Genomic DNA, 14,728 nt, shown 5'->3' on the forward strand with positions numbered 1-14,728 from the left:
TAAATTTTAGTAAAGATTAGTTTCCCATCTTAGCACAACATACAATTATTATACCCATACTACAAGCATTTATTTTTCTGCAAGTCCAATTAGTTTAGTATGAACTCCAAAGGACTATCCAAATTATTTAATCATGAGAGTCTGTTTGCTATTTATTACTTGAAATAAGTCAGCAGCTTAGCTTGAAAAACTTTTTTTTTTTAATTGGGGAAGGGGAACAGGACTTTTATTGGGGAACAGTGTGTACTTCCAGGACTTTTCCAAGTCAAGTTGTTGTCCCTTCAATCTTAGTTGTGGAGGGTGCCGTTCAGCTTCAAGTTGTTGTCCTTTCTGTCTTAGTTGTGGAGGGTGCAGCTCAGCTCCAGGTCCAGTTGCCGTTGTTAGTAGCAGGGGGTGCAGTCCACCATCCCTTGCTGGAGTCAAGGAGTCGAACCAGGAACCTTGTGGTTGAGAGCCCACGCTCCAACCAACTGAGCATCCCTGGAGCTCAGCTGCAGCTCAGCTCAATGTGCCATGTTCAATCTTAGTTGCAGGGGGCGCAGCCCACCATCCCCTGTGAGAGCCGAACTGGCAACCTTGTGGTTGAGAGGACGTGCTCCAAACAACTGAGCATCCCTGGAGCTCAGCTAAAGCTCAGCTCAATGTGCCGTGTTCGATCTTAGTTACAGGGGGCGCAGCCCACCATCCCTTGCAGAAGTTGAACCAGCAACCTTGTGGTTGAGAGCCCGCGCTCCAACCAACTGAGCCATCTGGCCACCCAGGAACTGAGCAGCAGCTCATTGACTTCATTCTAGTTGCAGAGGGTGCAGGTCGCTGGTCCATGTAGGAATCGAACAGGCAGCCCCGTTGCCCAGACCTCGCGCTCTAACCAACTGAGCCACCTGTCCGCCCCAAAAAACTTTTTAAAAAATACACACATATTTGCTATTTATTGCAAAAAAATTTGACCTGTACCACTAATTAGGATCAGGAAAAAAGGGAAATGGAAATATAGCAGAGAAAGTTGTAAGTCAGATATCCTATTTTCAATTTATAATTCCTAGTTGCTTTGTAAGAGGGCATTTTCTGATAAAACAAATAATTGTGTATTTCAAACCAGATAGAATTATCTGTTTAAAATGGTAGTTTTAAAAATGTATAATTAGGTGCTCATCAGCAATGAATAATCAAATGAACAGACAAATGAAGTAATTAATCAATAAGAAAGTCAACCTTTATAAAACAAACAAATCTACTACCATCAGTATACATTTAGAGGCGAGTTCATTTCCTTACTAACACAACAATGATAATCTAAAACATGAGAAGGGATTATCCATTTCTTGCCCCATGTATATGGGGATTTATTTTCAATTTTAATTTTTTAATGTATATACAGTAAAATTCATTCTTTGTAATGTACAGTTCTATGGGTTTTGACAATTGTTATAGTCATATATCAACCACTACAATTAAAACAGTTCCATCACCCTCCAAAATTCTCCCATGATGCCTGTTTGTAGTCAACCTCTTCCCTATCCCCAACTCCTGGCAACTGCAATCTGTTATCTGTCTATAGCTTTGTCTTTTCTTGAATATTATATACTGGAATCATATAGCATGTAGACAGACTTACAGGTTTGACTTCTTTTACTTAGCAAAATGTGTTGTTTTTTTTTAAACATTCACCTGTATTGGTTTTGCTATCTTTTCTTCCATGTAAAGAAGAAAGGACTATAGCAATGGCAAACAGTGACATCAGGAGTTTTAAAAGCACATATTATCGTTGTACTTCAGAGTTGTAGTCTTCAGTATATCTAAACCTGTTACAATGTCCTATTTTATAATTTTACAATCTAAATTGGAAAATGTAGGCGCCTGAAGAAAATAAAAATATAGTCTTAATTATATGTGGGTTTTGACTCTTACCATGATTTCCTTTGATATCAAGCCACTTGGTTTTTTCCATGACCCTTGTCTTCTTCAGAATACCATGGTAAGTTTGCCATTCTACCTCATGCTGCCTAGATCCCAACAGGTCTTTTGTTTTGGCATCTGTCAGGTCTCCTGTAGATTTACATAAGAATTGAATCACAATGCAAAATGAACCCCAGGGGTCAATTTATTTTTAATGCACACTGAAGGAACAAAGATACTTAAAGTACTCAACATGTGTAAGCATAGCCATTTGTGTGTCCATTTATATCCAAAGCAAGCCATCTAGATTTTCTCAGCAATGCCTTTGTTTTTTTACAGGTCAACAAGTGCCTATATTACCTCCTATGATATTAGAAATGGGCTATGAAAAAATATATCTTTCAAGAGAGCATGAGACTGTGATAAAATGAAAACTCTTTATAAGAAATTCCAACAGTCTGGGCAAGTGCCTGATATCTATGGCAACCATCTTTTCCAAACCCAATATCAGAATACGTAATCTGACCAAGTATTATTTTTACAGCAAGAATCAATCTGGAAGGTATAGTTTGGTCAACGAAATACCAAAATTTCTAGAAAACTAGACAGCCACTTAAAAACAAGGTTTTCCATAAAATGAGGACTGCTACTCCATCATATCAGCCAATACATTTCAGTAAGGTGGATGGGATGAAACACCCAGCAGACAGGAGAGATGCTTCTTTCGCTTCTTCTCCAACACAGTTTGGGAGCAAATGGTTAAGGGCTCGAAGACTCTACAGAACCCAAGTCATAGAAGTGCCAAGGGATGAAGGAAAAATGACCTGAGTCATTTGAAGCCTCAAACAATTGACAATATAAGGTTAACTAATACTGCAAAGAACATGAAAAAGTTGTTAGTTTTTTTTTAAAAAAAAGATCTTTTGATTTGTGGTTAAAGGGCTTTCCCTAATTCTCTCTCAAATTCAGAATTGCAACAACAACAAAAAAGATACAAATATAGCATTGTATCTGTTGAAATGTATCTGAAATGAAAACATTGAGTCTTGCTTCTACTGCTTTAACAAAACCTTGTTATGGAAAGTCTTTTAGCCTGGATCTTGACTCCGTTATCCATAGGCAAAGGGAATTCTAATGTGCTTCTCCTGTACAGAAGGACTCACCTGGGCTGTGGCTATGGTGTTCCCAAGGTCCTCAAGGTGAAAACCTGCAGCCCTGGCTAGCATTCTGCCTTCCAGACCACAGACCAACAGGACAGCACAGCAATCCTCCCTACCTGTTGCTAGGACGAGAGCTGGTTGGATGATGTCAATAGTTTCAGAACAGAACTTCTCTAAGTCTACAGCTCTCCCTGGATCGTGAAACCTGCTCACGTGAATGTCGGATATCTGCCGAAAGCAGGTGTTAAACAGAGATCTGAGTCAGGAAGAGGCAGAACGGACAGAGTGACTTAGCAGCTCTCTCCGGGGTTAGGAAAAGATAAGATGCAGTACATCAACGAACCTCCACCCCACCCCCACCCCCAGCAAGCACCGAGCCCCCAAACCTGGAGCTTGGGGACTGAACAGGCACGGGTTGCGCCCCAGCGGAAACTGCCCGCGTCTCACTGAGTCATGCCAGCTCTGCACCCACCCCCGTCAGGCTCCCGCTGCGTCACCTGCAGACCCCAGAAGATGTTGGTGGCTCCGAGGCCCGGCGCCGGGTGCGGCCTCCGGGGGACGTGGGGCCGGGGCAGCGGCGAGGGCGAGCCGGCCAGGCCGTAGTGCTCCAACAGCACCGCAGCCAGCGCCGCGGCCGCCAGCCCGGCGACCACCCTGATGGCCAGTCCTGCAACCATTCCGCCCGCCCGGGCGCGGCCCTCGCTGGTCCCGGGCGGACACCGCGCAGCACCCTGAGGAGCTGCTCTGGCCGCACTTCCGGACTCTATGGTCGCAGAACCTCCGCGCAGCTGACACCTGCGCCTCCTTGAGCACCTGACGCTTGCGACAGCTCACGGCCGCCGGTGGCTCTGGACTCGGTTTGCAAAAGTCATGCGGCTGAAAAGCAAATGGAGACCTCAACGCCAATCGCGGTCACCGAGGAGTGACAAGGAAGGTGCCCTGGTCCGAGGGGCGGAGGCTAGAATTCTGACTCCGCCTTAGTCAGTCATTCCTGACGTCGGTGAGTCGGTTTCCTTACCAGTAAAACGGAGTTAATAATACCTCCCAGGAGTACTTCACAGGGTTATTGTGAGAATCAAAGTATACACGAGGACGCCTGTTAAATTGCAGAACAAATGTGACAGGTGGCTTTCTCTGGCCCCTTCTGATTACTGACGATATACTTCTATAGGTTTTTCTGTAGATGTAATACAGATGTTTTCTGAAAGTTATTTTTTCCTAAACTTGATTTCATATGTATTTGGTTACATAATATTCCAATCCAATGGTATACCATTCATTCAATACATTTTAAATACTTCTTATAGGCCAGGCACAGGAGAAGAATTAGATTCAGGCTGAGGCAAAGAGTGAAGAAATAAAATGGAGTCACTATAATTAAGCTGCTAAATTATAAAAATCAAGTAGGCTGAGACAGAGAAAATAATTCTATTCTCGATTTAACTAGCCTGGAAACTGAAACTTTTGAATTTTTCAGTTGTGCATCAGTGCCTGGATGTACCTAAATTCCCTAGATAAACCACTAAAAGACTTAAGAAAGAATGTTCATGTGCTAGAGATGTATGTATCTCTTACAGCTAACCATTTGTCATGCTTAAGAAAGAATGTTTCATTATCCAGACCACTGGACATCTGGAAGATTACTATCCTGAGTCAATCCATGGACTAATAATACAGGACTGACTTTTTTCAGACTTTGTGCTTTTTGCTATGACAGCTCTCACATTTTCTTTCTCATTTGGAATACTCTAGGTATTGCCCAGCTGTATTTTCAATTTACAAATCCTAAGCCCCTTGAATAAAACATTGTCATTTTTAATTTTAGCAAAGCCTCCTGATTCATTTACGCTTGGTTGACAGGGTCTTGTCCTTAATTTATCTAATCATTCCCTTATTATTGAAATTTTGGATTATTTATTATGTTCTGAATGTTATGCATAAGCATTTTTATACAAACAGCACTCTTTTTTTTTAACCCCTGTTGAAGTTATTTTCTTGGGATACATTGCCAGTATTGGAGTTACACCGATTTCAATTCATAAAATACTTTTTGAGTACCTTTGGAAGCAAGACATTGATCTAAGCAGAAAATATAAAGAAACATAATGGTAAGTAGCTAAAGAGCCATGGTTCATTATCTCAGAAGTTTATTTAGCAGAGAGAAATACACAAATACATTTCATATCAGATGAAAATGCCATTTGCCACAAGAGACAACCAGATATAAAAGGTTAGAGGAACGTTTAAACCTAGAGAGATCACATCTTTGAAGAGAATCAGGAAAAGTTTAATTAAGGAGGTGGCATATGAGTATAAAGGCTGGACAGTATTTCTGAGTGACAGAGATTAGTGTTGGGGTAGGGAGAAGCACTTTCCACCAGGACCTAACAACATGAACCAAAGCATTAAGGTGAGAACATGCAGGATATGTTGAGGAGGCAGTGAGTACTTTATTTGGCTGGGTCTGAGTTATGCCTAGAGGAATAGTAGCAATTAGACCAGCCCCTTGCTTTGAGCCACATTGTAGAAGGCCTCTGTAAATGCCAAGACTGAAGATAGATCTGGCAACAGCATAGGGAACCGATTGGACAAAGGAGAGGTTTAACAGAGGATTATGTTAGAGGATATTGGAATAATCCTGTGTTGTGGTCAGAATGTATCCCCACAAAATTAATCTGTTTGCAATCCTAATACCCAATGTAGAGGTGGGGCCTTTGACCCTGCCCTCGTGAATGGGATTAGTGCCCTTATAAAAGAAGACTCTAGAGAGATTCCTGTCCCTTTCATCATATGAGGACACTGACAAGTCAGTAGTCTGCAACCTGGAAGAGGGCTTCACCAAACCTGACCATGCTGTCACCCTGATCTTAGACTTCCAGCCTTCAGAACTGGGAGAAATTTCTGTATTTATAAGCCACCCAGTCTGTGATACTTTGCTAATGAATGGACTAAACATCCAGGTAGTTGACTATCCAGGTAGTTAACAATCTGAAGAAAGAAGATAGGGGAGTGTGACATTGAAATTAGAAAGAAGAAACAGATGTAATATAATTGTAAAGACAGAGAGAACAGAATTTGACAGCTGATTGGATATTTTAGGAAAGAAAAAAGAGAGAGTTAAAAGTTAATGTCAAAAATTGGAACGCTATTTTTCAGGGAGAGATCCAAGATGGCAGAGTAGATAAACTCTGTGCTTGCCTCATCCCGTGAACACATCAAAATTACAACTAAATTATTGAACAACCAGCCTGGAGAACCATCTGAATATAGCTGAACCATCTGAATCTAGATATAAAGAAGCAGCCACATTGTGACTGGTAAGAGAGGCAGAGATGTGAAATGGGCCAGCCTTAAACCTCTGTGTGGCGGTTGAAAATCTTGGCCACAGAGGTTTCCCCTCAGAGGGGCGACGGACCCTAGACCAAAACCAGGCTCCCCAGCCCAGAGTACTGGTGCTGGGAAGACGATTCCCACATCTGGCTGTGAAAAACAGTGGGGATTTTGACTATCTGAATGGGATGAAAGACTGTGGGAAACCCAGACATCCTCTTAAAGGGTCCATGCACAGAATCATTAACAGGCACTCACCCTGGGCTCTAGTAGAGTGACAGTGACTGGGGAGTATCAGAGACATATGGGGATAGACTGAGGTGTGTGGCTTCGTGGTGAGGACTGTAGGTACAGTTGTCATTTTCCCTGGGTGGGGTTCTCCTCCCATGCAGCTGGCAGGCAGGCACCATCTTTCCTCTGCTATATGTGTGGAGAACACTGTCCATATAAATAAAATTTTTGGTCTAACAGTCCACCACTAGAAAATATCTGGATGGATATCCTTAAACCAGATTTGGAAGCTATGGTTGAGATGATCTGGTTTAAAACACAGGCAATGTGGCATATATAAAATGCATTTGGAGAGACCTTGGAGGAACCTCAAAGATATGAAAATCATTTTCCAGAAATGGAATACCACAAGAGGCTGTGTGATAGAAGATAGGAACAGACATGCTGTTAAAAAATTTTGAACAGAGAAACATGGCTTAAAGTCACACAGGCCAGCAGTCTGAATTGCAGACCTGAATTGTCACCAAGTTGCTTCACTCATGGTGCTCAAAGTGAGTAGAAACAGGAATTTATCTGTTTAAGGATGGTTAATGATCATCCAGGGAAATACTGGTTTGGCCAGCTAAGAACTACAGATCAGCATAAAAAGTGGCTCTCAGTTCCAGAGAGTCAAAGGAGAAAGGTAGATTTCTTAATATCTCATAAAGAGAGCAAGCAGCAATTCACCATGAAAGTAAACTTTCCTAGAACTAAAGTCAAGGGAGAATTTATCACTTGGACATTTCACAAGTCCAAGTGTACACAAACAAGTACATTGTTATCAGTAATCATAAATTGAACTCTTCATATGTGACTCTCATCAACATAAGATGGATGTAGAAATTGTCTTCAGATCACTTTTTCTTATACTAACCTTATTCTAGGTATGTAACATAAGTGGAATCATACAATATTTGTCCTTTTGCATCTGGCTTATTTCACTTAATGTTTTCAAGGTTCATCCATGTTGTAGTATGTGTCAGAATTTCTTTTTCAAGGCTGAATAACATTTCATTGTAGGAATATACCACATTTTCTTTATTCATTCAGCTATTGATGGACACATGGATTATGTCCACCTTTTGGTTATTGTGAATAATGCTACTATAAACACAATATGTATCAGACATTTTTAAAGCTTTTTAGGGAGCACTCCATTTACCTCATTAGGAAAACAGGAACTTGAGTAGAATTTCATCTAGTAGGTAGTTAAATCTCTGTACTGTATAGGGAAACTGAAACACCTGCAAAAGTAAGAAATCATAGATCAAGGAAATTCTGACATATGTTACAATATGAATGAACTTTGAAGAACATTGTAAGCCAGGCACAAATTGACAAATACTGCATGTTTCCACTTATATGAGATACTGAGTGTAGTCAAATTCACAGAGACAGACAGTAGGAAGGTGGTTGCCAGGGGTTGGGAGGAGGGGGAAATGAGGAGTTAATGTTTAATAGGTACAGATTTTCAGTTTTGCAAGATGAGAAATGTTCTGGAGATGGATGGTTGCACAACAATATGAATGTATTTAATGCCACTGTACACTTAAAATGCATATTTTAAAATGGTTAAATGGTAAATTTTGTTATGTACCTTTTGCCACAATATTTTAAATAAAAATAAGTAATAAAAAATAAAGGTGGGAGGTTTGATATTATGTCACTATTAAAATGATCACATTTATAAGTCATTTTATTATTAAAAGAGACAAGAACCATATAGCCACTTTGGAATTAGTTATTCAAGGCAAGTTTGGACAACATCAAATCCATTCTTTACATGTATTTAAATGCATGAGACAGATGGGAAAACAATTATAAGATTGTCAGCTTTCACAATCCTGTGATACAAATGCCATTTTGCTATATCCCTGCAATGAAGCATGAATCCACAAGCCTTTAAAAAAAGAAAATGCAAAGAACTAATGCCCCCATCAAAAATTAGAAAAAGCACCGAACTCACTAATTACAACTAAAAACTACCAAAAACATATTTTTGTTACATTATATGTTTTTAAGTATTTAAAGTTAGTCTTCCAGGAGAAGCTTCTCTCTTCGAATTGTGTGCAGTCATAGTTGTGTCATACAAGCCAGAGTTCTCTCCTGAGAGCAGGATGCCGAGTGAGGGCTTACAGTTATGAACTGCAGACAATGAATAAGTATCGTTCTATATGTGGATCGCACTTTTTAGCTCCTGGTCTTCTCTGTAACTAGTGTTCTGGATAGGAGTTTTGTGTTCAGATATTTTTTATGAAACTTGCTTTTTAAAAAACCTATTGTACCTCTTTGTCAAATAGAAACGCCCCCAACCATCCCCCCAAAAAAGTTAGCCTTTATTTCTTATGCTGAGAGTGGACACACTGGTATTCATTTTATTGTTAATCCTTAACTTGTATATACCCAATCATTACTAGTATAAAATATTTACCACAAAATTCTTATCAGAAACATTTCATCAAAAATATAATAAATTCATACTTTATTTTATCCATTAAAAAAAGAAAAATATGCACTCTAAAAATGAAAAATGTGTACTCTATTTGACCTGGTATTTCTATTTACAATAACTTATCCTAAGGAAAAATATGGATATTTACAGAGATTTTATCAATATGTATGTTTTTTAAAGCAAAGTTTATAATAGAAGAAAATTGGAAACAAACTACAGTAAATGGTCCACAATGTCTTAAAAATAGAATGACACAACCATCTAAGAGAATGCCATGAAGCAATCTTAAATAATATTGAAGAAAAATACTAATTATATGGAAATGTGTTAACATGCTAATGAGTATTTTGCCAGTATAATGCCATTTTGCGCACACATACACACTCACACCTGGAAGCATATATACCAAACTTTGGGATAGTTAGATTATATGAGATTATAGGTTATTTTCTTCTCTTTGCTTATCCATATTTTCTGAGTTTTCAACAATGATCGTGTAAAGAGGAAAAAAAGAACTCTTTTGGTTTTGTTTTGGGTTAGCAAAGTTTTCTATAAAGGACATTTAGTAAATGTTTTAGGCTTTATGGGCCAGACTGTCTCATTGCAACTATTCAACTCTACCATTGCGCAAAAGCAGCCATAGTGAATACATAAGAAAATGAGGTTGGCAGTGTTCCAATTAAACTGTATAAACACTGAAATTTGAAGTTCATCTAGTTTTATGTATTTCATGTATTATGAAATATTCTTCTTTTGATTTTTTTCAACCATCTGAAAATGTGAAAACCTTTCTTAGCTTAAAGGCTGTAACAAAACAGGCAGGCGGTGGATTTGGGAGCCATATTTTGCTAACCCCTGTTCTAGGACAACTATCCTTTTCTTGCACGACTCATGTTCCTGCGGTGATGAATTATCTTGATTTTTCTATGTTTAGTTTTCCAAGTTCTTATCACTAAGTCAACTTCCAACTCTCCACCCATTAGTGTAAACCTCTACTTGGTACTTCTAAACCCTTCAAGTAGTGTGTCATTTTTATTTTTCAGAAGCAGTCTCTTCCAGAGTTTTCTGACTTCTCACCTGGCCTGTTTGTTCACCATGTCTACTGCACAGCTGTTATCCTGGTATCTGCTTTCACTCTGTGCCTTAGGATTCCTTTTCCCTTTCCTCTCTGTTAGTAACACAGTGTTTTCTGTATTTCTTGTACTCAGCTCACCTCCACTTTTATTATAAGTTTTGTTTAACATTTTCTCCAGAGAACCTTGCACAGTGCCTAGCAAAGGATGCTCAAAAAAATTTTTTTAAGGAAAAAGTTGCTTTGATAGAATATATAGATGGTTGGTGGGCTGCCCTAACAGGTACTCAAACCAGTATGGATCCAGCTTGGGTCCTCTTCCCAGACTTCACTCAGATCCTGAACAAATACATTTGTTCATGTCTATTTAACCTGTTCACCAAACCACTTGAATCCTATGATTGATGCAGTCTACTGCAAATTGGGGCTTATAACTCCTCCCTAGACTTGGTGGGAGAATCTGCTTTGTCTCTCTCTAAACTAGATTTTATTATCCTGGTAAGTTGAGCCACTTACTTCATGTCTAAACAAAGTTCCTCCCATTGAGCATTCAGTCTCATTCTTTCTCAGCTGCATACATCTTGATTCACTTCCTGACTCTCTTTTCCTACTTTTATTAGCTTTGGCACATACTTTATCTGTGTAATCCTCTTTTTCCACAGCCTTTTCCGCTCCACCAGAGCTGAAATGCTGTTGTGGTTGACTACCTGCAAGGACAGAATCCTCTGACTAGCAGTGCCTTCAAATGAAACCTTTGGATCCAGGCCTGAGTGTGAACCCAAGGTCTAGGCCTATTTATGACCCCCAACCTAGGTCTGACTCAATTTGAACCAGCAATCTGAGTTTCACTCCAGAAATGACCCCAAGTGTAGAAATCCTCATCTCTAAAATGAAGCTAACCCCCAAAAACCTAGGTCTCCAAGCCAACCCCAGAAATAAAACCTGTGAACCTAGGACCGATTCTTCCAAAACTGGTGCCAAAGCCTCCAGCCTTTACTTCATCACATTCTCAGGACTCTCCTGGTTCTAACATAGGGCTGATCCTCCCACAGCTGTGAGAATGACCTTAGTCCAAGACTGACAACTCCTGTCCTAATGGGGACCACACTCTCCATATCCTATTTTTGACTCTATTGACCTCAATGACCCCTGCTTCTCAGAAAGGGAGCCCCTTTCTTCAAGTACAATCTACCCCCACATGGAAATGTCATGCTCCACAGACTCCCTGAGAGGACGGACATATAGCCTTAGCCCCTTTCCTCAGCTCAGAAACCAGCACTCTTGGGACAGGTAGTAACAGCAGTAGAAACCGGGAAGGAATTGGAGTCAGAAGATGAGGATAGTGGTACCATTCAATAATTTTCTTTCTTTGTTGTTTGCTTCTTTAATATTTGTATTTCCTTTAGTAAGCACAAAAATCAGGTTTATGTATTGTTTTGTTTTCTAAACTAATCATGAAATAAGGAGTATCTCTCTCTCTCTGAAGAGTCTGGGTTAACTTTTCTGCCAAATACCCCAAAACAAACAACCATGAATTAAGCCAAAAAGCACTCCCCGTGCTGTATAGACCTTTCCAAATTTGCAGAGAACATAGGATTTGTTTCTGAATGAGTTCCAGTTTTACACCTGTATTCCAACCCTGCAACATTCAAGTTGCTACCCTTTTAAAATCATACCCAACGACTTGCCAATATCTACATATCCAACAGGTCAAAGATTAAGCAAAAAAAAAAAAAAAAAAAAAAAAAAAAAACACACCATGAAAAACCCATCCCAATGTTAAAAAGAAAGGAACTATTTCTTGACAAGGAACATGCCAGGCCCAACTGAGACCACCCAGGAACTCTAATCAATGAAAAAGCCAAAAAAAAAAAAAAGAAAAAAGGTGGGTGAAGGGATTAGAATTCTCGCACAAATAAAATGAAGGAATAACAGGAAGCTAGGATAATTACTAGAATTGTAAAAACACGTTGCCTGCTTCCACAAATGGAAACTTTCAGTTCAACCTACATGCTTAATATATACACACATGTACATATATATTAGTGTTACCTAACCCCTGAAGGGATTAAGAAGTGCAAATTGGTAGTTACAAAACAGTCATGAGGATATAAAGTATACACGGGGAATATAGTCAATAATATGGTAATAACTATATATGGTGTCAGATGGGTACTAGCCTTATTGGGGTGATCACTTCGTAAGTTACATAAATGTTTCATCACTATGTTGTACACCTGAAACTAATGTAATATTGTATATCGACGGTAATTGAAAAATAAAAAATTATTAAAAAAAAAATTCAGAGTCGACCTCAGTGTGACTGTATCATCTCTATTCAGAGCAGAGTTGTATTATATTCTAGGACGGGGTAGATAAACGTTTCCTGTAAATAGTCAGATAGTATATGTTTCAGGCTTTGTGGGCCATCTGGTCTCTGCAGCAAGTACTCAGTTCTGCTGTTGCAGCACAAAAGCAGCCAGAGACAAGTGGCAGTATTCCAGTAAAACTTTATTTATGAACACTGAAATCTGAATTTCAAATAACTTTCCTATGTCACAAAATATTATTTTGATTTTCCCAACCATTTAAAAACTTAAAACCATTCTTATGGTGGTACAAAAATAAGTGTTGGCCAACCATAGTTTGCTGACCTCTAGTATAAGCTTTTGGCAAATTGTTGCCTTAAACTTCTTTATCTTATCAAATTACTGTGAACTGCTGTGAACAAAAAGGTGTATTTTATTACATGGAGGTGATCATATTCAAAGATAAATTATTTTGAACCTCAAAAGCTGATATCTGAAATGCAGTATTTTTGGACCTAATTAGTTTTCGAACACTACTAGGTCCTTTAAGGAAAAGCCTACAATGAACATAGGAGAAAAATAGTTAAGTTTACTCTTAATAGTTACTAAAAATTTTGGCATAGCCAACCAATACAAAAACAAAATAAGCCCCCCCAAAAAACAACAACAACAACAACACAAAAAACAATCCTGATTTATAAAGTATGGGACAAGACCATTATAATTCAAGACTAATTATCTTTAATTTTAAAGCATCTTTGTACCCTCAAAGAAAGATTTTCATATATGTTGGTTTCTTAGGAAATTGGATGCCTAGAAAAAGGTTGTATGAGTTAAATGACATGACATAAAATAAATGATTATAATATGCTTTCCTTTATGATTACTATTCGGATTCATAGTAGTTCCTGGGATTGTCATTTAATTTATTTTAGTTTTACTGTCTCTTAATGTGACAAAAAGTGTATGTATATGTATTTTATGACAGGAAGAGGATCTTCGAGTACATTTTTCCAATTGTCATATCTTTTTTTTAAAGTCTAAAAATAAGTAAGGAATGTCACATTCCTTTTCTTCCTTATCATGTTAAGAGCTTATTTTCTCAATTTCCACTAATTTTCCTTTATCTTCTTCTTCCCTTCACTCTCATCTGCTTATTTTCCCTCTCCTTATTTTGTCTCTTGACTAGAAAGAAGGGCATTAGACTCTTCTATAACCCAACTCCCCTTGCGCTTTCAAAGAGGTCACAAATCCTTGTTTTCTTCATGCCCTAGTTCTTTCACTCAGTTCTTCCTTTCTTCTTTTTTCCTCTCCCAAAGTAACTATTGTGGTCTCACTTATTTCATTCTTTTAACTTCTGACCCACTGTTATCTTACCTCTAAAATGGGGACTATAGTGGTCTCTGCTTCACAAGATTGTTTTAAGGAGTAAAGGAGATAATACTTTTTGGGTTAATGGATTTTTCTTATGGGCTCACTGTCTGAGCCGTTTCAATCTCTGTCAGCTCCGGGTTTTCATCCCCTACCATGTTTCCATGAAAATAAGACCTAGCTGGACCAGCTCTAATGTGTCTTTTGGAGCAAAAATTAATATAAGACCCGGTCTTATTTTACTATATTATATGACCGGGTCTTTATAGAATAGGATAAGATAGGATAGGATAGGATAGGATAGGATAGGATAGGATAGGATAGGATAGAATAGAATACCAGGTCTTGTATTAATTTTTGCTCCAAAAGACACATTAGAGCTGATGGTCCGGCTAGGTCTCATTTTCGGGGAAACACAGTACATTTCTCAAAATCTTAAACTCTTCTGTATCTCTGTCCTCTGTCACCCTCTTCCTGACTTCGTAAACTTCCTTCTGTTCTGAGATCACCAGTTCCCACCTGTAGAACTTAGTATAAAGGCCATAAATTAATGATCTCCCTAGAATATGTTAACATAGTATGGCTCATAATTCAATTACATTACAATTCCTCTGGCCCAAGACCAAATCCTTGTGCATCTTTGGGGAAAGAGTTTACTATACCAAATACAGTAAAAAGTTAAAAAAAAAAAAGTAAAAAAAGTTCTAGAGTAGGCATCTTGGCAGCCTCTTGAATCAATGGAACACACCCAGCAAGAACTAAAGAGGAAACTAACAAAAAAGTGTATTAGGTGATGCTTTGCAGAGAGCAGTCAGAATTAGTCTGAAGAATTGTATTTCATCTTTCCTTACCATCATTGTGAAACAAG

At 38.7% G+C, this 14,728-nt stretch overlaps 1 protein-coding gene across 7 annotated transcripts in view; it reads right to left on the reverse strand.

Moving 5' to 3' along the window:
* The window catches only part of TMEM62 (transmembrane protein 62), a 31,085-nt gene extending 27,105 nt beyond the window's left edge, over window positions 1–3,980 (reverse strand). Inside the window, exons 1-3 of one of the 7 annotated variants that reach the window (XM_033106881.1) lie at window positions 3,554–3,875; window positions 3,173–3,284; window positions 1,909–2,046 (exon numbers count right to left, since the gene is read on the reverse strand). In XM_033106881.1, coding sequence (XP_032962772.1) covers window positions 1,909–2,046; window positions 3,173–3,284; window positions 3,554–3,733 — 430 coding nt within the window. In that variant the 5' untranslated portion in view covers window positions 3,734–3,875. Of the gene's footprint in view, window positions 1–1,908; window positions 2,048–3,059; window positions 3,313–3,553 lie in introns of those variants that run through there. The other 6 variants (XM_033106886.1, XM_033106882.1, XM_033106883.1 and 3 more) reach the window with 6 other exon arrangements.
* Window positions 3,981–14,728: the final 10,748 nt, after the last annotated feature.

The sequence above is a fragment of the Rhinolophus ferrumequinum genome, chromosome 6 (assembly GCF_004115265.2).
Source record: "Rhinolophus ferrumequinum isolate MPI-CBG mRhiFer1 chromosome 6, mRhiFer1_v1.p, whole genome shotgun sequence".
In the NCBI taxonomy this organism is placed as follows: Eukaryota; Metazoa; Chordata; class Mammalia; order Chiroptera; family Rhinolophidae; genus Rhinolophus; species Rhinolophus ferrumequinum.